We start from the raw sequence: 24,789 nt of genomic DNA, 5'->3' as shown, positions 1-24,789 counted from the left end.
AAACTATAACTATTGAAATACTACAGGGTGCGTTTATTTACTAGTCCAGTATACTCTTCAATGAGATCTGACGTCTTGGTAACCAAACAAATAGTCAAACCTTACTTGACCGTATACTGGTACAGTAAAGGAACACACCCAGTGGAAATTCATCTAATATTTGTCCAACACTTGCACCAGCTCTTTCAACTTTCTCCTGTGGACTTTGGTGGTAGCTGTCACTGGTATGGCATCCAAGAATACTACACCGCCTCTCAGTTGCTTGGCGTCAGATAAAGATGCTGGAAAAAAATGCCACTTTATCATATTGTGTACATATAACAAAACATTTTAAGTACTTAATAAAAACTTGAGAGGTGTCAACTGTCAAGGGACAATCGGATGGAACGAAGTTTTAAATTTCCCGCCAGTTGACGTCATCGCCACATCAACGCCGCCCCTACTTCGCAGGTACTAAAATAAATGTCGGTAAAAAAGTGTCGTTACAACTTTTCCGTCTAGCCCCCTTTCGCAATGCGCGATAAGGAACTTCGTTCCAATCATCGTAATAAAGAAAAGTTGTCTGCAAAAGTCAGACCGCAACGCTACCCGTAAATGCATTCCTTAATTTGTAAAGGAGAATTCCCAAAAATATATGGAACCCTGTACCATTTTGCTTCACGACCAAACTTGGTTTTTTACAGTCTATAATTAATAATTATCATATTAGCTCCTATAAAAATATCTTTGTAAACAAAACTGTGGTTTCAGAGTAATTTGATAAAATCTAAAATAACCTCAAAATTTTCAAAGCATATATTTTATTGACAGATCATACACGAGCGAACGTTATAAGGCGTTAATATCTAGGGGTATTTTTCATTATTATAATATGTAAGTAACATTTTAGTCGCAATACTTTTCACAATGGACACATAGCCCAATAAGCAATAGCGCACTAGCGGCCATCCAAAGTATGGTGTGGCCGCTTGGTGGCCAAGTGCGCGCATGGTCTATGGCGGTTTCATACTAAGGTATCTATCTCGATTCTCGATGGCTGCACGACCTGGCCGTGTGCGCTATTGGGCTTATGCTCATGCTGCCAAGTAATACTATACTCACAAGGAGCATGCTGTTGACTGGAGTCAAAAATAAAACAAACAATGTATTTTTATTTTATCCAAACATTGTCATAACAATAACAAATACATACATAATATGTTATATGCATCAAATGTCTAGCGGCTTTATAAAGCCGCTAGACATTACATACGTACATATTATAGAACAGCTTATACATGATATCATTATGTAATATTATCATTCGAAAACTGTTATTAAAGCAAGTAATATTTATAACGATTGCAATAATAATTGCTTTAGTCGAATGAATCGATATTGTTACGATATCGATTCTTTGATATTAATTATGTTTCTATTAATGCACTACATCACTAACCAAACATGGAGGAAGTCATATTTAGTAATTTTTATTCTTTAATTTATATTCACAGTTCAAAAATTGGATTCCTGGCCTGGAATTACGTTGAAAAATTCGAAAAATAATTACTATTATATTTTCATATTGAAGCATGAGACAAATTGGTACCACTTTTGGGCATTCGCCTTTGCATGACGTCTTACGCAATTGAAGTCTGTTAATTCAATATTTAATGCGGGCTCCACACTCGCGGCGCGAATTGCGGCTGCGATTCACGGATGCAACGCGCCGTGAACACGACGCGTACAAATACGGCCCTCTATACTCGCAATCTTCGCATTTACGTTCGCGCATATTTTGAGTAATATGTACATTGAAGTCACTGTTGCTGCTGCTCTGACATTGTGTGCGACAGCGAATAAAAGCGAGTGTGGATGATGTTCGCGTTCGCGCTTCGCGAGCCCTTTGTTGCAGGCCAAAAAACCGACACCGGATGGGGAAATCGCGAAGCGCGAACGCGAAGCTGCGAAACCCTCCACACTCGCGGTTTGCGGCCTTCGCGGGCTTTCGCGCCGCGAGTGTGGAGCCCGCTTTAGAAATTATGCATCAACGTGTCGCGATGCAGTCTGAATTAACCCGGTTTTATTTTCCACCGATATTGATCTAGCGACCCACGCCGCCGCTGCTTTGTACACTGTAGTGGCGTAGAGCATATTCATTTATATAGATTATAGCCTATGCCCTATATATCATGCAGTGGCATTTTATTTGATTTTTTGTCGCTCGCCGCGTTGATAGGAGCGGTACTTTTATAACTAAGTCAAAACTTCAAAATACCTTTAACGATGTCCTTGATCTCCGCGGCGATGGTGGTGTCGAACCCCGGTCTGGGCACGACGCAGGCGACGGGCAGGTCGCCGCACTCGTCGTCCCTGATGCCGGTCACCGCCACGTCCAGTACTCCAGGGTGTTTGCGGATCACGTTCTCCACTTCCACTGGTGATATCTGGGGATGAGAATGTTAGGCCTCGCATCAGTGTGCGTTGTTAATCGTTGGTATTTGGTAATGTATTCTCTCTTTCTTCCTAAATAAGAAAGAGACATGACATTTTGATACTATATTAGCAATACTGCTAAAATTGGCGCATGTGTAAAGTTAAAAGTATCTTGCTAATAAACTTAAAGTAAAACGGAAATATGGACATTTTTTTAACTGGCTGTAAGCTTTTTTGTGACAGATTTGCTGTGATCGGTGTACGAGTGATCGTACGAAGCTTCGTGCGATCACGATTCACGATACATTCGGACGATAGGTACATTATATCACCATATTCTTTTTCTTTCTATTTGAATTAAGTTTTTAATTAACCATAATAAAGTACAAATGGACACTCTTTCAGTTACTTTATAAATAAATACCAAATTAGGTCAAAGTTTTTATAAAAAATAAATATTAAAATGAAGGACATGCCAAAATGGCTGTTGTATTGTTTAATTTGGAAAATGCGTCCTAAAAGATAGTTCATTAAAAGAATATTTTTTTTTAATTTAAATCATAACTAAACTATATGTCTAAAAGAAGAAAATATATTGGTGATCTGCAGGACAGGCTCATCCTAGTGCAGGTGCCAAAGTTGTACAATATGTGTAAAGTCTGTTTAAAAATATTGTCTTCGTATACTACTGTATTGTACTTATAAGTCATAATGTAACAGATGCTTAAAGTTTTAAATAAAGATTATTAAAGATTAACAACAATAGACTTTACATATTTTAGAATACAGTAAAAACAGTACCTACGTATACTTTTAAATGAAATTTTGTTTTTGCAGTTATCAAACATTCATTTAATTCCAAGTACCTATTTTATAAGATTAAATTTTTGAAACTCCCCGATGCGGCCGCGGTATACATGACGTAGCGTAGTCCGTAGGCGTAGCGTAGTTTAGCTATTCGTAGCATCTAGCGAAGGCGCGCGTAGCTATTCGTAGCTTCAACGTAGAGCCTGCGTAGTGTAGCGTAGTTTAGAAATAGCTTTACGTGGCGGTGGCGTGGTCGGTAGTTCGTAGGCTAGCCGTACATATTTATAGCATAGGCATAGCTAAACTTAGAGTGGTCTGTAATCTGTATAAAATTATGTCGGCACTACATATATGCGAACGCGTTGGCTGACGCGTTGGCCGGCGCCCTGGCCCAATGTGTAGAACGGGCGTTCGCGCGTTGGCGGTAGGTATTTCGTTCTACACATTGGGCCAGCGCACCGGCCAACGCGTCGGCCAACGCGTTCGCCTATATTATGTAGTGCCGACTTTAGGAGTATATAATAATGTTTACGCATGCTCGGTTTCTGAGTTTTATTTTTCACTAGCGTAAAGCGTTATTGATTGGTTAATTTTTTGACGCTAGCCAATCAAAAGCGATAGTGAATAGATAAACTCCTGTTAAAAAACTCAGAAACCGGCCATTAGTGCTTACCTGATAGCTCTTATATTTAAGCAGCAGCTTGATTCGCTCGACGAAGCTGTAGTACCAGCGTTCGTCTCTCACGAACATGTCCCCCGTCTTAAACCAGCCGTCTCCGGAAAACGTCTCCCGTGTTGCAGCCTCGTTTCTATAGTATCCCTGCAAAACACGAAATGTAAACCTAGAAACTTACGAACTTTAGATTATTATTTTAATTAAGTACTAGATATTTCTGCGACTGCCTTGTACTATCAGAGAAGTTGATTCCTAGGCAGATGGGGGACCTAAGTAGTTTGGTCGCGTTATGTCAAACCCAGCTGACAGATCACAAATAACATTGAATTGACACGATCCGACCAAATGACGTCGGTCTGTCAACTGCCTAGGAATCAATTTCCTCGTTGGTGGTACCTACATACGCAAAAAATAATTGGCATGAACCTATAATCCACGAAAAAAGTCTTGTATTAATCAAAAGCCTAAAATTAGTACTACAACGCCGAAGTTATTATTGTCCGTTTAGTTACTAAACTTTAGTAGTTAATTGGATAAACGTAGTTTTTATTATTCGTAGGATAAACGCTAACGAATATACAAACATACAGCCGGCTAAAAAATTTTTTTGTAACCCTTACCTTAAATATAGTAGGCCCCTTCAACCACAATTCTCCAGGTACGTTTGGTTCTAAAATCTCTTCGTGTGTTTCAGGATTTACTATCTGAAATCCAAATAGGTTTTTCTTTTTACATTTAATTATCCTAAAGGCCTGTTTCACCAATTCCTGATAAGGCTATTCACCAATTAACTTGACAGATCAAGTTAAGTAAGACCGTATGGAGAATCTGTCAAAAAAGTTGTGAATAGCCTATTAGGCACTTTATCTTTATCAGAAAGTGGTGAAACAGGCCCCAAGTATGGAAAATCTGTCAAAAAAGTTGTGAATAGCTTATTAGCTACTTTAGAGAAAGTGGAGGATCTAGGGGCCACCCCTGGATGGGATTAGGACATTATAATATACCGTACTAGATGACGCCCGCAACTCCGTTGCGGCAAAACTCGTTTATCGCGCGGGAACCGTACATTTTTCCGAGATAAAAACTATCCTATGTCCTTTCCCGGGACTCAAAGTATCCCCATGCCAAATTTCAGCAAAATCGGTTCAGCGGTTTGAGCGTGAAGAGGTAACAGACAGACAGACGGACAGACAGACACACTTTCGCATTTATAATATTAGTATGGAAGAATGGATTTGGTTGTTGAATGTTTTCTGGTAAAGTCTTGTCTTGTCTGGTAAAGTCACGGTATAGTTCTTACCCGGTACTGAAAACACCCTAGAGCAGTCAAGAAGTTGCCTCTATCCGTCATGATGCCCTGCAGCCCCAGCCCGCACAGCTCCGTCATACCGAAGCCGTTGCAGAGCAGGGTGTGTGGCGTCACTTCCTGGAAATAGCAAAAAAAAAAAACTAGTTACCTACTGGGAGAATACTTGCAATTGCAGACATGAGTGGATGATGCCGGTAGGTGTTATCTAACATTTTACAACCTAAGCACAACGTACCTACTTATACTTAGCTATACTAAGGGTGGGTTACACCAGAGGCGTAGTTAAAGTTATGGTTATAGTTAAGGCTAACTTTAGCTTTAACCTTAACTTTGACCACGGAATTTGACAGATGACAGCTGGTCTTGTTGGACCAGCTGTCATCTGTCAAATTCTGCTTAAAATGAACGTGGGCGGGGGCGCTGCAGGTAAAGGAGAACTGTCAGAAATTTTTGTATTTTTGTATGATGACAGCGTTAGTTCCTTTTTTCGTCACGTTTATTCAAAGCCTTGTCGAGCTCAACGTTATGGTTAAATATGGCGTCCATTTTTGACTTTAACCAAAGATTTGACATTTTGCATTGTACTTATAGTTAAAGTTACAGTTATAGCTAAAGTAAGTTGGTGCAACCCACCCTTAGAAGTTATAATCAATATTTTTTTGATTTCAAATAATTTTCCCAACAACCTAATGACCTTAACCTTGACGACCTCTGTGGCTCAGTTGGTGGGCTGTAATTGGTAGCTCAATTCGGGGGTCGCAGGTTTGAATCCCGCCGAGGGAACAAAAAGTTGTTCAGGTACATTAGCATGGGGCCAGACTGACGTGGTGTGAAGCGTCCATAGATATTATTATTAATTGGCGAGATGAGTGGATGACACTCATGTCTTCAATTATATAGGTTGCTGCTTCCTTCGTGCTGCAGAAAATCCTGGGATGAGTCCCATATGGTGTATCTCCATACCGTACCTATCAGAATAGTCTCTGTGGTCTGGTGGTTAAGAGCGTGGCTCCCGACTCGGAGGTCGTGGGTTCGATTCCCCCGTTGGAAACATGTTATTTCCAAGTTTGGTTAGGACAATGCAGGCTGATCACCTGATTGTCTGACAAGTAAGATGATCCATGCGTCGGATGGGCATGTAAAAAGTCGGTCCTGCGCTTGACCTCTCGCCAGTCGTGTCGGTCTTCCGTCCCAGTGGGTTAAGAGAGTAAAGGAGAAAAGAGAATAGAGAGTGCTCTTGTGTACCGCGCACACACTTGAGCACTATAAGGTTTCAATGAAACCGACCACCGTCACCGAAATCGTTGTGAGGAGTATTATATCAGAAAAGGTTACTGATGGAGTTCACTTTAGAAAATTTAAATATTAGTAAATAGTTACGGTACATGTTGCGTCCCACTCTAACAAACGTGAAATGACGTTGTTAGAGCAGGTGCCTTACTCCCGAAACTGATTTCGATTTCAACGGTTTTTTGTCATTTTTTAGATGTCTAAAGTGTCAAAAAACCGTTGAAATCGAAAATCGAAATCGATATCAGTTTCGGGAGTAAGGCACCAGGACGCAGCATTCTCGTCCGATTGTTTGAGTCTCAAAACGGTTTCGTAGTAGGCCTACAGGTACGGTCACAGAAATGGATATGGTTAGAACTGCCATGTGTATGTACTTCGCGTGCCATCGCGTTCCCAAACGTTGTACATTGTCAAAACTCAAAATTTCGAAAGTCTGTTCTTTAGTCTGCGCTCCACCGTTATCAGAATAGGACGTCAATCGGAATTGTAAAAATGTCTAATTGTGCCGTATTGGTCTGTGGAAATTCGACTAGAAACGTTGGTCTAAATAGTGGATACGTTTCTTTTCATCGGTAAGTAATTTTATTATTAAATCATGTGTCCTTTATTTTAAAATCAATTATTTAATGTTAATCGTGGGTGGTTGTAGTTTTTACCATGAAATCTACGTAACTGCGTGTGTACCGCATGATTCATAATACATTGCCGCTTTAGTTAGAAAATTATAGAGCCCGTTCTGTTGTCGCAATGGAAATAAAACAATCGATACGTTCACTCATCGCAGTCAGGCGAGGTACAGTCAATATTCTCATTTTTCTGTCAAATGAAGCAAATAGTGTTGTACATATTCTCGATTCTAAGTAATCGAATTTCGAAACAGACATGAAACAGAGGAATGATAATGTTCGCTTTGGGATATTTTGTGATTCGGTAATTATATTTTATGTAATATATATTTATGTTCCTGTTTAGTGATTTAGTTTAGAATAATATAATATATTACTATCTGTCCTAGCAATCACGTATCTTTAGATTTATCATTCCTCTGTATATTCACTCAAATAATAATCGATTAAAAAATCGATAATATACCTATTAAAGTGGCAAAAGAGACGGGGCGCGGCGATGCCTTCGAATCGATTCCACGCGTACGGGTATTCCCATCACTAAAGCGCTCTTGTGACGTCACAGTAGGTATGAAAAAAGTGACACGCTCGTGTTCATACAAATTGGAGCGACATGGCGTTTCTAACTAGATCCATTTCTGTGGGTACGGCAGTATGGTATCGCGGAAACTTGAAAACTTTACCGCGATAAAAATATGGAGTCCCTACTACTTATCTATTTTTTCACACTCTTCTTATTTTTACTAATTTGCCCTTAAGCCCAGTAGTCCCTAAAATTAGCAGGTCGATGTCTGTCAGTACGAATATCGACGTCAAGGACATTAAAATAACATTCATATCAGCGCGCCTTGTACAGTGGCTGTTACGCGCTCGCCGCGTGCCTTGATAATAGAAAATAGGAGTAATAAAAACCTTTTGTTTTTAGTATTACACAAATCAAATATGGGTTAGGTTAGGTTACGAGTTACGACACATACTACATTTTTTGTTTTTTCTAGAAAGTGTGTAATTCAGCCATAAACTGATTTAATTATGAAAAACAGCGTTATAACAGTCATCTTTGAGATTTTTTTCTATCGAGCAGAATTTTTCAAATTGTGTACTGATATACCTTTGCGTATAGGAAATTTTCTCAATTTTAAAACGGTACTTACTTATTTTATACTTAAATAATGACATTTCCTTTACTAAAAACGTGTTTTAAAAAACCCATTTTACGTAGTTGCAACAACCACAGCGCCTTAAAAACTTACTTGTAATCTGAAAAATAGATCATTAGAGACGGCGCTTCCGCCCAGCAGCATCTGCTTGAAGCACGTCAACTCGCAGTCCTTCCGCGTCTTCACGAGCGTCGTCATTATAGTTGGACTCAATATTGTGTACGCTGGCTGGAAATAATAAAATTATTTAAAATAATCGGCCAACTGCGAGACGCACTCGCGCACGGAGGGTTCCGTACCATTATAGAGCAAAATTAGGCCAAAATGTGTGTTTTCTGTATGGGATATTAAATAAAAAACTAAGAGGGTCTCTTAATTTTTTATTTAAGTAATAATAATATTACTATTAAATATTAAAGTACACATAAAATTAAGGATTGTGTGAAAAATTCAAGTACCTACTTGCCTACCTATTGCTATTATTGATATAGAGCACAAAAGGCCAAAAAAATTACGTTTGTTGTATGAGAGCCCCTCTTAAATATTTTTTATTTTGTTTTTAGTATTTGTTGTTATACCGGCAACAGATATACACAATCTGTGAAAATTTCAGAATTCTAGTTATAGCGGTTCTTGAGTTACAGCCTGGAGACAGACGGACAGACATATCGAAGTCTCAGTAACAGGGTCCCGTTTTTCCCCTTTGGGTACGGAACCTTAAAAATAATGGCACTTGTTGCAAAGAAACTTGAAAGTCGAAGGGGAGAATGGGCGGCTGGCGCCCTTCATGCACTGTAATATACATTTTAAATAATTTATGTTTTTATTTTCTGGCACGGGGGGGAAGCCCACGAGCTTCATACCTAAACGTGGAGCGGAGAGAGTTGCGAGGTGAGAGGGGAGGCATTCAATCCCAGTTCGCTCGCTCATATTTTGTTAAAAATCACGAATTCGAACGCGATTTCCTCGGCGCCCAGGGTGCTGATAGTGTTGAAAAAATTTGACGCCCCTTTTGTTTGCCTTCAGCGCCTCTTTCGGCGTTAGGGGGGCCCCCCCCCGCTGCTACTGCCCCCCCCCCCCTTATGTATAATCCTGGCTACGCCCATGGTTTCCATTATGGATTACGAGCAAAAAATCCAAAAAAATCACGTTTGTTGTATGAGAGTCCCCTTAAATATTAACTTTAATTTAATTTTAGTATATTTGTTGTTAAAGCGGCAAACATTGGGTATAATACTGTATGTGTCTCTTGAATAGAGTTCACTGTGAAAATAGCAGTGCTGAAAGATCAATTTTTTGACGGCGCGGCGCGGTGGACGACCGCCCAGGGAGGGCACCGGATAAAAAGGGGCGCAGAAGGCAAAGAAAAGGGGCGCCAATTTTTTCAGTACTACCGGGCGCTGATAGTGCTAAGACCGGTACGGATCAAGACTTACATTAAATTAACATAATCCGACCAAATCACGTAGGTCCGCCATCTGCCTAAGAATCAATTTCGTCAATGTTACCTTGTATTTGTTAATCAGCTCGCAGGCGAGATCCACAGTGACAGGTACGGAGGACTCCAGCCGGGTGATCCTGAAGATGGGAGTGGAGATGTACTGGAAGATGCTGGTCAGCCACTGCAGCGGCGCGCCGATCAGAGTCATGCGCACTGGACTGGGGAACTTTTGGTGCTGGGCCCTGGAAAGTTGAGATAAGTCCTTTCATATCAAGAGAATAATATTAATAATAAAGGTTAGTGCTACGGGAGACTTACTGTTGAAAATGACGAAAGCTACGTTCTTACCCAATTGCGATATAAGGATGTATACGTATGTGTTATGCTAAGTAGTCACATACGGTTTTGCTCGATAACCACCGTGTGGACCGCAAAACTGACAGCTCGAAGGCTCGCTTCGAGCTGGCTCGGTGGAATTAAATATGTCATTTCCTTCGATTCGGAGTAAAACTATCGAGCAAAACCGTATGTGAGTACTTAGGATTACGCTCAAAGACCGAAAACGCTCAGTGAGCAAAAAAATGGTAATTCTCGTCGTGGCCCTAGTGAAAACGGCCACGACGCGTTCTGGTAATCACAGAAATACCACAAAGCGAAATTCGTGTCGTGGCTGACGTGCTATTCGACCACAACGCGTTGTGGTAATCGAGTAAAATCATGACGCGTTCTGAGCATTTAAAAACAGCCACGACGCGAATTCGTGTTGTGGCCCTAATGAAAACGGGCACTGAAACCAGGCCATGTTACGCAAGTAATTTTATTTTGCCCAAGTGTGTGCGCAATACACAAGAGCACTCTGGTTTCAATGAAACTAGGCCAGTTACGCAAGGGTAATTTTATAGTGCCCAAGTGTGTGCGCAATACACAAGAGCACTCTGCTTTCAATGAAACCAGGCCAGCTACGCAAGAGTAATTTTATTTTGCCCAAGTGTGTGCGCAATACACAAGAGCACTCTGGTTTCAATGAAACCAGTCCAGTTACGCAGAAGTAATTTTAAAGTGCACACGTGTGTGCGCGTGTAAAAGTCGGTCCTGCACCTGATCTCTCGCCAGCGCTCCATCGGGTTATGAGAGTAAAGAATAGTGCTCTTGTGTATTGCGCACACACTTGGGTACCATAAAATTACTCCTGCTTAACTGGTCTGGTTTCATTAAAACCAGAGTGCTCTTGTGTATTGCGCACACACTTGGGCACTATAAAGTTACTCCTGCGTAACTGGCCTGGTTTCATTGGAACCAGAGTGCTCTTGTGTATTGCGCACACACTTGGGCACTTTAAAAATTACTCCTGCGTAACTGGCCTGGTTTCGTTGAAACCAGAGTGCTCTTGTGTATTGCGCACACACTTGGGCACTATAAAAGTACTCCTGCTTAACTGGCTTGGTTTCATTAAAACCAGAGTGCTCTTCTGTATTGCGCACACACTTGGGCACTATAAAAATTACTCCTGCGTAACTGGCCTGGTTTCATTGGAACCAGAGTGCTCTTGTGTATTGCGCACACACTTGGGCCCTATAAAATTACTCCCGCGTAAGTCGTAACTGGCCTGGTTTCGTTGAAATCAGAGTGCTCTTGTATATTACGCACACACTTGGGCACTATAACATAACTCCTGCGTAACAACCAGAGTGCTCTTGTGTATTGTGCACACACTTGGGCACTATAAAATAACTCATGTGGACCTCGCCTGGTTTCATTGAAAACAGAGTGCTCTTGTGTATTGCACACACACTTGGGCACTATGAAATGACTTCTGCGCAAGTGTCCTGGTTTCATTGAAACCAGAGTGCTCTTGTGTATTGCGCACACACTTGGGCACTTTAAAATTACTCCTGCGTAACGTGCTCCTGTGTATTGCGCACACACTTGGGCGCTATAAAATTACTCCTGAGTAACTAACCTGGTTTCAGAACGCGTCGTGGCCGTTTTCACGTGGCCGTTTTCACGTGGCGGATTCGCGGACGGATTCGCGTCGTGGCTGTTTTTAAATGCTCAGAACGCGTCATGGCTTTTCTCGATTACCACAACGAATAGCACGTCAGCCACGACACGAATTTCGTTATTCGGTATTTCTGTGATTACCAGAACGCGTCGTGACCGTTTTCACTATGACCACAACGCGTTGTGAGCCATTTTTTCGCTCACTGAGCGTTCATTTTCAGAAAATGTCTTTTTATTTGTGTTTTATCGATAATCGATAATCTGAAAAATATGACTCTTACTGACATCTATTGGCGAATAATAATACTACTAGCTGTTTGACCGAGCTTTGCTCGGTATCCGATGAAAATAACATTTTCTAGAAATGATTCCTAGCTAGATCGATTTATCGCCCCCGAAACCCCCTATATACTAAATTTCATGAGAGCCACAAGTCACAACGCGAATTTCACGTCGTGGCTGTTTCACTGCGACCACAACGCGTTGTGGGCTATTTTTCCGCTCACTAAGCGTTTTCTGTCTTTGAGCGTAACATAATAATGTTAAATTAATAGACAGATGGCAGACCTAAGTCTAATTTGGTCGTGTTATGTCGAGTCCAAGTCAAGATCATGACTAGGAACATTGACGTGACCTAACCCGTTACCCGACCAAATGACCGTGTAGTAGACCGTGGTAGACCTCCGTCATGTGGTCGTATAATAGGTACGTATGTCGTATACGCCTATGAATCAATTTTTTGATGGTAAGTACAAATTTGTTTTGGTGGTAGAAGATGGTTACGATTTCTTTGGCACGATTTTAACTTTGAAGACTTAGGATAAAAAAATCAATTAATTCGTTTTATTAGGTACTGAAAGTCTAATTAGGTGGAGAAGCTTACCATTGATATGCTATTGAAATGGCAAAGTTCTTGTGTGTGGTTTCCGCGGCTTTGGGCAGGCCGGTCGTGCCGCTGGTGGATATCAGCAGAACCGAAGCATCGGTAGCGTCAAAGTCTGTTACCCTGAAAAATGGTCAAAATATATATTTTAATGTGAATCGTTCTAATTCCGATTTCTAAATCTAGGGAATGCTCAGTATTTGCAGCACAGAATACATAATTACTTACCTTACGGTATTTGCAGTTATAATGCCACACATTTTAAAATTGATTTCTTACTCGAGGTAGATAAAGCTGACTATCAATCCATATCTACCAATATTATAAAATCAAAATCAAAAATCAAAATTGTTTTATTTCTGAAGAAATTTTAAATACTTAAATGTTTTCAGAAAGAGGGGTGAAAAACATTTTTAAGTAAAAATGATTGAATGAGTTATTTATTTTATTTTATTGTTAATTTCAAAAATATGATACCTACTTACTTATTTGGGTTACAGAAGCCTGAATAGTGAAGTTGCTAAGTTTTATTTTTAATTACTAAAAAGTAAACAAAATATAAGCAATCAGAAATTACATAATCACTAATATTAGACCAAATGTTTGTAAACCCTGACTTGGGGCAAGTGTGACATATTATAGACACACTTGCCTCATACAAAGTAGGCACACTTCCCCAGCACTAGAATTTTGAGGTCAGATTTTTCTAATGGACATAAATCTCTTACTTGCAATAATTCCAACAAAATTATAAAAGAAATAATAAGTTTAGTTAGTAAAAAAGCAACTAACCGGTATACAATTATCGTTCTTCAAAATCACCAAGATTTTTATTGATTGAAAAAACCCATGTGAATTAGAGTTCGTCTTAAAAAATATGACAGATTTTATAATGGCGAGAACTTCAAAAGTGCTTGACAGTTCCATCTGGATTGAGATTGTGTACATTGAAATTAGTTTTACGCACAACAACAGATGTCACTGCCACCATAAGCTCAAACAGTTTTTCGAAAAATTAAAGCAGTCACACTTGCCCCCAGCTACATTTCCCCGCACTGACCTTACCTACAATATGTTATATACCCACTTCCAAAATTGGAGGCAGTTATATTTAGTATATTGTCATGTATGATTTACTAAATACATAGTTGAGTAATTTTCCATGGTGTGTTAGGTCATTCAGCCGGTACCAAATTCTCATGCTGTTCGATTGTAGGGCATCATTGTCATAATATTATCAAAGATTGAAGGTACAAGGATGGCAATTACCTTGCCCGCTTTCTGAGTTTTATTTTCTAGCGCTTTTTTTAGCTGTTAAACACACCAAGAAAGTGAAAACCTCCTAGTTCCTAGTCCTAGTTCCTACACACCCTAAAGTATTATCAATTAGTTTTGTTACATCCTGTATAATTGATACGGCATTTAAATACGGCGGGAGCTACGCTCCTGGCTCCTGGTTATTAATATCTATTAAAGATAAACTGTCAAATGTCAATAACTGTATTTTAAAGAGATAAAACCGACTTCAAAATTGTACCTAATTGAGAATAATTAAAATTTCCTATCTCCAAAACTACTGAACCGATTTTGATGAAACTTGCACTACTCTCTAAGTTGAACAATACCTAGTAGTTAGTACAACAAAAATATTAAAAAAGAATTACTGAAATCGGAATGGTAGTTCCAGACATATGCGAACACAAACATAAAAACATACATACATATAACACTTTTGGCACATTTGTTCAGACGCTGATATAGACTAACATATTACTTATACGAAAATTGGGCAGTTCTGGAAATATTACATACATACGCGTCGAATTGATAACCTCCTTTTTTTGAAGTCGATTTTTCAAGTGATAAACTCACTTGAACTCTTCATCCGTGTCACCGTATTTCTCTATGAATTCCTCCAGGCTGCAGAGGTAGTCGCTCTTGTCGAACGTGACTATAGTGGCGTTGGACTCCATCTCGTTGAGAGCCAGTTGTATGTTCGGGGCGCTATTGCCCGTACAGAATATCATCTTTGGCTGTATTATGTTGAAGGTGTTGACGATTTCCGCTGAAAAAGGACAAAAAAAACTAAGACATGATCTACACTCATATTAAATAGCTGGACCGATTTTGATAAAATTAACTTTTCAATTTATTTGGACCTATGGTACTGGGAAAGGATTTAAGTATACCAAGGATTTAAGTATACCACTGATTTGCGGATTACAAAATTATTATTCTAGTATGACAATATGGGAATGAGTGAGAACAGCAGCCATCTTATCACATAATAACAAATAATGCCGTACCATCTGTAAGACATAGCAGTGCCAAACATTTTCATAATCATATTTTGTGCCCTTGACTAGGAAAGACAAGGCAGGGTGCAAATTATTATGAAAAACGAAGGTGCGAAATGTTGTTTAATTTTTATTCACCAAGTATATGTACCTATTTGAAAATAAAAACTTAGATTGTTTGTTCAAACTCATACCTAATAATTTTAATAAATATTTTAATACTTAAAAATATGGTTATTTAAGGTACTAAAAGGGCAAACGATGTGTCATTGTTTGTGCCGAAAAATTGTTTAGGTAACAATTAAAAAGTATTTCTCGGAAGGTTAAACGCAATTCTTTTAGCATAATTTAGGATACATAATTAAAAAAGGCATGTATTTAAATCAATATCTGTATATTCCCTTTTCTCGATCAAAATATTTGAAAGTTTCACCAAAAATACTGACTTGCACACTAATTATGCACCCTAAATAATGCGAATTCAGCATACTCTTTAAAGTAATTTGCGAAACTGTTTTACTGAACGAATAACTATTATTAAAATAGTATATCTAACAATTCCTTAGTTCAACAAACATACTACAACTTTTTAAAGGAAAACCATCACCTAAATTACTTTTAGGAACATCATTTATTCTAAATAAAACCCAATTTAATCTGTTATGTTCATATGATTAAGAACACATAAAAATCATCAAGTGCTAATTTAACATGGACTAAACTTTGGCATAATGAATGGTAACTCAGTTTATAAACAATAATAATAAACAATCGGCAAAGAGCGAGTCGGATTCGCGCACAAAGGGTTCCTTACCGATATATTGCAAAATAATTAAGCCTCCGGCTTAGGAATTGCACTCTAGGGGTTGACAAGCTACCAAAGAAAAAAAAAAGAAAAAAACAACTGGCTTCAATTATGAGTCGACGGAGCCCCGCTACGCGGGGCTCCTACTTCTGGGTGGTTCACAAAAAATAACCACGATGGCTAAGGCGGGAGCTACGCTGCGCTACGCTCCCGCCTTAGCCAACCCAACCCAATCAAGTCGTATTGGGCCAACATTGCTATTAATTATTTAAGAATCATTAATAAATTTATTAACCCATACAATTACAATACAGTAGTGAATTTTGATAATTTTTCTTAATTTTCTTAATTTTTATCAAGAAACCTTGAATTATATAGTTTTGGAATGATAATATCCTTCACCATATGTCATCATAATTACCAAAAATCTTTGTCGCTAACACAGAAATAGATCAAGATATATCTGTGGTCGCTAAAGAGTAAAGAGCGAGCGCAAAGGAGTGAGTGCGGCGTTAGATGAGGAGGCCCCAACATGTTTTTCAGTAAAACAGAGAAACAAAAAGAAAATAAAGTTAGGTTAAAAATATTTTAGTTGCACGATTTGTCAATTTGTAGACTTGTTTTGATAATAGAAATTGATTTTATTGTGGTGCACCTTTCGATATCGTTTTAGAAATTCCGTTGTAAGATTGTCCAATTTAGAGTGCAAGTTAGTATTTTTGATAAACAATTTAAACTTTAGTTTTACAAATAATATATCCGATGTATGAACCATATTTTTGGTGTGAATTCGGTTATAAAGATCGTCTCGTTTTGTATGATGTTTAAGTTTTTTTTGAAGGACATGTTCAGTTAATCAATTGTTTTTTTTTATCAGCATTAGTTTTTCTGGTATGCATTCAGTTAATTAGCGGAGTTAAGGTAGTGTGCTGAAAAATTATTCTGATGTGCATTTAATAATATCCCATTAAAAAATATTACTTAGTTACATTTTGCAAAAATAAACTGTTACTCAAAAAACTAAATAAAGGTAAAGATAATAACGAATTTTCGTTCTAAATAAGAATTAACTGAATAGGTACCAAATTTTATTAGGACTTTGCCTTTTTTTAACATAGGGAAATGCTACGCATCCCCGGCAAATTGGGGATATCGGCCGGGGTATGTGGGACTCCTGTAGTCTACCCACTAAAACCCCATGGTGTTCCAGGCAGAGTTGCGGGTACGATAGAACCTACCGCAACTATTAGGACTTTGCCTAAAGTCCTAATATTATATTATGTACTTGCATGCATTGTATTAAATTAAAAAGCACGGTCTAGAACTCTAGACTATACTATAGACTACATACATACATGATTACACATTACAGACACTAAAAACTACTGTGCTACAGTCAGAATCTTAAAACCTAATATTAACAACCTAATTAGTTAGAGATTTTAAATTTTAGTTCCTGATTCCTAATTCAAAAACCAAAGTTTCTGAATTAGTTTGCATTTTTTGGTTCCTCAATTGAAGTTTAAAAAATTTGGATAGGTACAGAATTAAGAACTTAGATTTATTCAGGTCCAAAATTCAGGATCGTAAATTCAGCTTGCACGATAGTAAGCAATGTTGCAGAGGCAATGCTCCGCGGACCGCGGTTATGTTGCGGCGACAATGTGTCACAAGCACAACTCACAAGTCACAACAATGCAATGTTGCCGCGCAATATTGTCCTACGATTTTGTCGCGCCGTACCATAATATCCCAGCAACATTATCCCCGCAACATTGTCGTCGCAAATCGCAACATTGTGTCGTAATTTCTTTTGTCTATACTTACGTACACCCAGGGTGCTATCAACGGGCGCGATCACGACGCCCGTGAACAGTCCGGCGTAGAAGGGCACGGACAGGTGCAGGTTGCTGGGGCTCATGATCGCGACCACGTCGCCCAGCCCCACGCCCACGTTGCGGTAGCTGGTCGCGCACGCCATCGACAGCCTCATGATCTCGCCGTTCGTGATCGAGCCGCCAGTCGCGCCGTCTATCTGTTACAAATACCATTGAGAGGGTAATACGACATAGTTAAAATATACTACTATCAGAGAAGTTGGTTCATAGGCCAGTTGGTAGACCTACGTTTTGGTCGCGTTATGTCAAACCCAGCCGACAGATCACAATTAACATTGAATTGACATGATCCGACCAAATGACGTTGGTCTATCAACTGCCTAGGAATCAATTTCTCTGCCACACTGGTCACAAAAATGTTTGCATCTATTTATCTGGCCTTAGATTAATGATTGGTCTCTCACATTAACAAGGGCGTCGCCAGCCGATGGCGCAGGGGGGGGCAAGTTGACTTTACCTACTACAATTCATACTTTTCTCATTCTCTATGAATGAGAAAAGAATGTATGAATTGTTGGTAAATTCGACAGCACATAAAGCTTTTCACTTCTACTACGAGCCTTACATCTATTACCAGATTTTAATATTATAGTGGTCGTTGTTTGCATTATATTTGGCAACTTTTTAGAATCTCTAGGTGGGGGCAGCTGCCCCTCCCTGCCCCCCCTTGGCGACGCCCTTGCACATTAATCTAAGTGTCTGGGCTCAATAAGTAAGATCAAGCTTTGCTTAGAGTTCAAAAAAAGAAAAACCAGTAAGTAACTGAAGAAAATCACGTTCTTTCCTGCAGGCTTAGCACGGCCACAGTAGAAATACGAAAGAATAGAAACGCTGACAGTTTTTGCGGACAAACTGACGACTTTGTCTATTCTTCCGTAGAAAGAAATCGTTTCCATGGTGAACATGCTAAGCCTGCAGGACTGTATAATAATAATTAACACATAATATACAGCCGGTTTAGATCGTTTTTCTCTCCAAAAACCTCTTACTGACAAGGGCGTCGCCAGCCGATGGCGCAGGGGGGGGGCAAGTTGACTTTACCTACTACAATTCATACTTTTCTCATTCTCTATGAATGAGAAAAGAATGTATGAATTGTTGGTAAATTCGACAGCACATAAAGCTTTTCACTTCTCCTACGAGCCTTACATCTATTACCAGATTTTAATATTATAGTGGTCGTTGTTTGCATTATATTTGGCAACTTTTTAGAATCTCTAGGGGGGGGGGCAGCTGCCCCTCCCTGCCCCCCCTTGGCGACGCCCTTGCTCTTACATACGTTTTACGGAACAAATCTTATATCTTTAAACGAGCAATTTAAAATTCTTGTTAATTATTAAATAACGAATCAAAATATAGTTATTTAATTATTTTATACAAGATTTACTTGTAGAAAAAATTGTTCAAACAGTTTTAATAACATTTTACAAATTGATTTACTTACTTACCTGCCGGCTTTTAGGAACTTTTTGTCTTTCGTATTTCGTACGTCGAATGTTCTAATATTTAAAACAACAATAGGTTAGTAAGTACTTAATAATTAACATACATATTTTATTTTCCTTTAGCACGCTTCTGTCATTATCCTGGCTGTAAATTCTTTTCTAAATAAATCTAAATTCTTGTTAATTATAATTTACTTAAATAATCATTATTATTTTAATAAAAATGTACAATAAACATTGTTAATTTATTAAAATTACTATATTTTTTCCTTATGGACTTTGGGACCATATTTAATTCTGATAATTTTGATGTTTCTTGCTCCACTACCAGAAGCGTAGCGTGCCTTAGCGGGGCCCCGTATAAATTTTTTGGGGTCCCTTAGGAAAGTAAAAACTTCTCACAAAACAAAAAAGTCGCATAGGGTGCCAACTTCTGAACTCCTTAACTTTGTCATTTGTGAATTTAAAAATTAATATTAGAAAAGTTTTATTAATTTTTGCATACGCACGTTGGGGGTCCCCATATGTCTCTATAATCGATACGGCGTGGTAGCTACGCCCCTTTTCACTACTGCGCTTCTCTAGTCTCTACTTGCGCTAACCCAAACACGTTTGTGACGTATTATATTATACGCCTGTAATTATTGTACCACCGAGGAAATTGATTCATACGCAGTTGACAAACCAACGTCAGTTAGTCGGATCATGTCAATCTAACGTTAATTGTGATTAGAATTTGTATGTATAAGAACTTTTAATTAATGTAGTAAGTAGGTATGTATTATAATAATTATTAATAATGGATTTTTTATGGTGCATAAATTTAAAAGAACATTTTAATGTACTTACTAATAAATTAATAAGACAATAACAAGCCCTGACACCGTTAGGGGGACAAGAAATTCAAAATGTCAATTGTGATCTGTCGGCTGGGTTTGACGTAACGCGACCAAATTACGTAGGTTCGCCATCTGGCTAACTTCTCTGATAGTACTTCATGTCCTTGTAACGTGTACAGTAGGCGTAGAGCCTAAAGACCATACAATATACTATGCTATACCTGCATGGTAAAGTCCGGGTCATCCTGGAGGCTCCTCAGCACGAGTTTCCCCAGGTGGTACCGGTCGGTGGGTATCCCGGACTCTGCCACCACGCGCGCAGCCAGCTCGCCCATGTGCCAGTGGACCCAGTCCCGAGATCGGTACTCCGACATTGTTCTGGCAAAAAATTAATTAAACAGGTGTTATGAAAGGCTGAGAAATGTAAATATTTCGTATAACCCAGAGGCCAGAACGAGTAGATAAAAATATAGCTGAGTGGTCCTTATCGGTATAGAAATCCTGACTGAATATAGCCTACCTCACTAAATTACAGCCTAAGACTGTCCGCACTGCGAATTTTATTCTCATGAAATTATATAAATTTACCAAACCGAATATTTTTATGGCAAAAGACATTGTTGGCGGTGTGACAACAATAATTATGGACTAAAATATCACTTTCTTTACACTAGGAATTATTATTTCATTACTTTTTAAAGTTGTTTGGCGGGTTTTTTTTTTTAATTTCTTAATTTAATTTTATTTCATGCTTTTAAACTTGTGTTGGTTATAGTGCAGAATAATCCCTATCAACAAGATCATAATAATATTATATTATATCCCAATGAATACCATCTAGGAATGTCCTTTTGGATGAGGCCGTCAATATGAGTCCAAACATGAAACCTCCACTTTGGGTTCATATGGAGCTCGGCTCCTATAGAATCCAGGTGATGCTGCAGCAGTAGCATGCAAAAATTTACTGTTTATCTACGTCTTACAAGTTGTCGCAATTAGAATGAGCCCAAACACGAAACCATTGCTCTAAGTTGGTGAGGAGTTGGGTATCCTATTGATTACCAGGTGATGCTACAGCACCAGGTCAACTTTCCATTAATGTGTAAATATTCATAAATGTCACGAACTAGAATGCAAAATATAAAGCCCACCAAACGACTGCAAGTTGCTAATCGGCTCTTCACGAACCAGATGAATTGCGATTTTCCAGCACGGAGCAGGCTGATGATGATGAACTAGAGCTAAGAACACTCTCGATTAAGTCAGCTTTGAAACAAAAAAAAAACTAGATATAAATCGGTCCACCCGTTTGGATGCTACGATGCCAAAGACAGACAGACAGACCGACACGTCAAATTTATAACACCCCTCTTTTTGTCGGGGGTTAAAAATGAAGCTACTCACGAAAAAACAAACCACTAAAACGATTTTGATGAAATTTGGTATGGAGATACTTATACAGAGTCCCGTTATCATTATTATATTATTTATTTATTTACGATAGTTAAATAGCGAGATGTAATTCCTTTGTTTTTTTATTTTAAAATTAAAATGTAGTTCAAATTTGGTTTTTATTATTAGCAATCATTTTTTTGGTTCATTTTTCTATAATAGGATAGCAAAATAAAAATACTTTGGTGAGAATTTTACATTAAAATGCTAGTAGTTATGATGGTTGTGATCATTTACTAATTATGGTGATCATTTACTATTTTTGGTTTTACAATGATTTATTTGGAGTTCTTTACATAAATAGGATAGCGAGATGTTAAATCTTTAATTATCATTTTACATTAAAATGGTGGTCTCTATTTTGGTGATCGTTTACTATTTTTGTCTGTGAAATGTTACTCAGTTAATTATAAGCCTATTTGAAATTGGAAAGGGTAGGTTTCCGTCTGTTACACTGTTATCTCTTAAGGTCCAAACTGCTGAACATAACATAATATGGAGTTATATTTTTTTTGTTAATATACTTACTTAAATTTTTTGTCAATCGTAGTGATTTATTTCGACGGAAATATCGCATTGATTTGCTCGCTTTGGTGATCATTTACTATATTTGGTGATCATCTATCTATACTTATAAAATTACATGTCCTGACTGACTGACTAGTCAGTCAGTCAGTCAGGACATGTAATTTTAACAGGACATGTAAAATCAGTCGATTCATCATCGCTGAGCAAAAACTGTAAAAGTTACAGCCACGAAATTTGGTGAGTAGGGTTGTTTTATTAAGTAGACACCCACTAAGGAAGGAATTTTGAAAATTTTACCCCGAAGGGGGTGAAATAAGGGTTGAAAGTTTTAATGAAAGTCCGTCATTTCTTGAGTTAGAAACATGAAACTTTATTTTTGGGTTACTGATTAAAAATGAATGGATACGTATTTAAGCGTTCTTGAAAATTCTGCCCCCAAGGGGTGAAATTGGGGTTGAAAGTTTGAATGAAACTCCGTTATTTCTTGAGTTAGAAACATGAAATTTTATGTTTGGGTTACTGATTGAAAATGATTGGATACATGTTTAAGCGTTTCTGAAAATTCTACCCCAAAAGGGGTGAAATAGGGGTTGAAAGTTTAAATGAAAGTCCTTCATTTCTTGAGTTAGAAACATGAAACTTTATTTTTGTGCTACTGATTAAAAATGAATGGATACGTATTTAAGTGTTTCTGGTAATTCTACCCCCAAGGGGGTGAAATTGGGGTAGAAAGTTTCAATGAAAGTCCGTCATTTCTTGAGTTAGAAACATGAAAGTTTATTTTTGGGTTACTGATTAAAAATGAATGGATAGGTATTTAAGCGTTTTTAGAAATTCTACCCCCAAGGGGGTGAAATTGGAGTTGAAAGTTTGAATGAAAGTCCGTCATTTCTTGAGTTAGAAACATGAAACTTTATTTTTGTGCTACTGATTAAAAATAAATGGATACGTATTTAAGTGTTTCTGGTAATTCTACCCCCAAGGGGGTGAAATTGGGGTAGAAAGTTTCAATGAAAGTCCGTCATTTCTTGAGTTTTAAAATTTCGAAAGTTTATTGACGTTTGCGTTTGCTTAAATATGGTCCGTTTTTACCCTTTGTATAAGGAATCACAAAAACAAAAAGGAGAAAACTATCCATCTTTGTTATTATACTATGTTAACGCGGATGAAGTCGCGGGCAACAGCTAGTTTACTATATTTGGTGATCATATACTACACTTAGTGATCATATTTGGCGTTCGATTACAATTTGAAGTGTAGCCGTGACTAAAATAGCTGGTAGTATTGCAATTTTAGACTTTCTTTTTTTGGTGGTATATTTGTTCCCATAAAATAAACGTTAATTTTTCTGGCATGCTGCCCCCCCCCCCTAGCTAAAATCCTGCGTACGGTCATGATTATTTACATTTGAGTAATACCTATGTGTTATGGGGTCAACTAACCCTTATCACGTCTTATCAGCTGTAATTGGCGCGTGTGTATCATAAAATTAAAAATTAAAAATCAAAATCCAACACATTACATCAAGTATAAAATTTAATTACTTAAGTGCTTATAAATTCATACTAATATTATAAATGCGAAAGTGTGTCAGTCTGTCTGTCTGTTGCTGATTTTAGGCTCAGGGTATCATCCTTTGTTATTAATTTATTTATACAGGGTGTAACAAAACTAAGTGATAAAACATACTTTCCAAGGGTGTGTAATGTGTATAGGTGCCCTTTATACAACGGGAAATTTTAGTGGTTGTTTTCCCGCAGCAGAACGATTTACCTATAGTAGTACCTAGCTACCTATGCAAGTTATTTTTTGAAAATAAAAAATATTTTGTATGACGTACTTTGGCAACTTGGCGATAGGCGCGAGCGGCTATGACGCGGCCGAATTTTATTTGTTTTGAATTAAAAAAAAGTTCACAAATCTAAGATAGAATCATTTTACTGCGGGAAAAAACCATTAAAATTTCACGCAGTAGAGTTCGCTGTAAGCAGCGCTGAAAGAGTATCTTTTCTTTTCATCTTTGTAAGAAAAAATTCATAACGCGCGGACGTTTGCCCATAGAAATCACAAAAACATTTTTGCACTTTCACATTGAACTCTATATTTAACAGCCTCCGTGGTCTAGTGGTATAGAGCGTGGCTCTTCTCGGAGGCTCGACTCGGAGGTCGTGGGTTCGATTCCCGCGTTGGAAACATGTTATTTCCAAGTTTGGTTAGGACAATGTAGGCTGATCACCTGATTGTCTGACAAGTAAGATGATCCATGCTTCGGATGGGCATGTAAAAAGTCGGTCCTGCGCCTGACTTCTCGCCAGTCGTGTCGGTCTTCCGTCCCACTGGGTTATGAGAGTAAAGGAATAGAGAGTGCTCTTGTGTACTGCGCACACACCTGAGCACTATAAAATTACTCCTGCGTAGCTGGCCTGGTTTCAATGAAACCGGCCACCGTCACCGAAACTGGTGTGGGAGCTATTATTATTATCTAAGTATATGTATATTGTATAAGTAGCACATACATGCACATTGCACACTCTAAAATATTATAACGTAGTTTTGTACTATAGCGAACTTTGTGATTGCTGTCAAACAAAAACACCAGCGTCCGTTTGGGAGCTACGATGACACGTAAACCACACGCACACATACCCCCTTTTAATAAAAAAAGATCAATTAATGCATAAAATGTGTACCTTTTACCTACCTACATTGACAAATTTTTAAAAGAAATTACAATTTCCTAAATATTTATTAGTACAATCAAATTTATCTACAATTAAATATAATATTTTCTATCTCTAACCATATAATTCCGGCTCTTTGTCTTGCAAATTAACACTTACTTTTCGATATTTTCTTTTCAGTGATATGTTTTTAAACTGTTTTTAAAATAGTTGTAAAACACTTAACACAGAATCAA

At 38.1% G+C, this 24,789-nt stretch overlaps 1 protein-coding gene across 1 annotated transcript; it reads right to left on the bottom strand.

Moving 5' to 3' along the window:
• Nucleotides 1–41: 41 nt before the first annotated feature.
• LOC121728324 (luciferin 4-monooxygenase-like) lies at nucleotides 42–24,745 on the bottom strand. The gene is made up of 12 exons (XM_042116482.1): nucleotides 24,713–24,745; nucleotides 20,114–20,270; nucleotides 17,538–17,745; nucleotides 14,481–14,673; nucleotides 12,609–12,731; nucleotides 9,792–9,966; nucleotides 8,377–8,511; nucleotides 5,199–5,324; nucleotides 4,519–4,602; nucleotides 3,896–4,042; nucleotides 2,258–2,426; nucleotides 42–281 (listed from the first exon to the last, which is right to left on the bottom strand). Exons 2-12 carry the CDS (start codon nucleotides 20,264–20,266, stop codon nucleotides 154–156), a joined length of 1,641 nt encoding a protein of 546 aa, XP_041972416.1. The 5' UTR covers nucleotides 20,267–20,270; nucleotides 24,713–24,745; the 3' UTR covers nucleotides 42–153.
• Nucleotides 24,746–24,789: the final 44 nt, after the last annotated feature.

This window comes from Aricia agestis, chromosome 6 (assembly GCF_905147365.1).
Source record: "Aricia agestis chromosome 6, ilAriAges1.1, whole genome shotgun sequence".
Lineage (NCBI taxonomy): Eukaryota > Metazoa > Arthropoda > Insecta > Lepidoptera > Lycaenidae > Aricia > Aricia agestis.
The sequence above is the reverse complement of the archived record's forward strand: the minus strand, read 5'-3'. Positions and strand labels throughout refer to the sequence as shown.

What these genes read in the sequence shown, in the direction of transcription:
- LOC121728324 (XM_042116482.1), bottom strand. Translation starts at nt 20,266, where the DNA reads ATGTCGGAGTACCGATCTCGGGACTGGGTCCACTGGCACATGGGCGAG. An exon ending in TAGGGTGTTTTCAGTACCGG is followed by an intron (nt 4,603 to 5,198) that starts GTAAGAACTATA and finishes TTTGGATTTCAG; the next exon opens with ATAGTAAATCCTGAAACACA. An exon ending in TTAAATATAAGAGCTATCAG is followed by an intron (nt 2,427 to 3,895) that starts GTAAGCACTAAT and finishes TCTCATCCCCAG; the next exon opens with ATATCACCAGTGGAAGTGGA.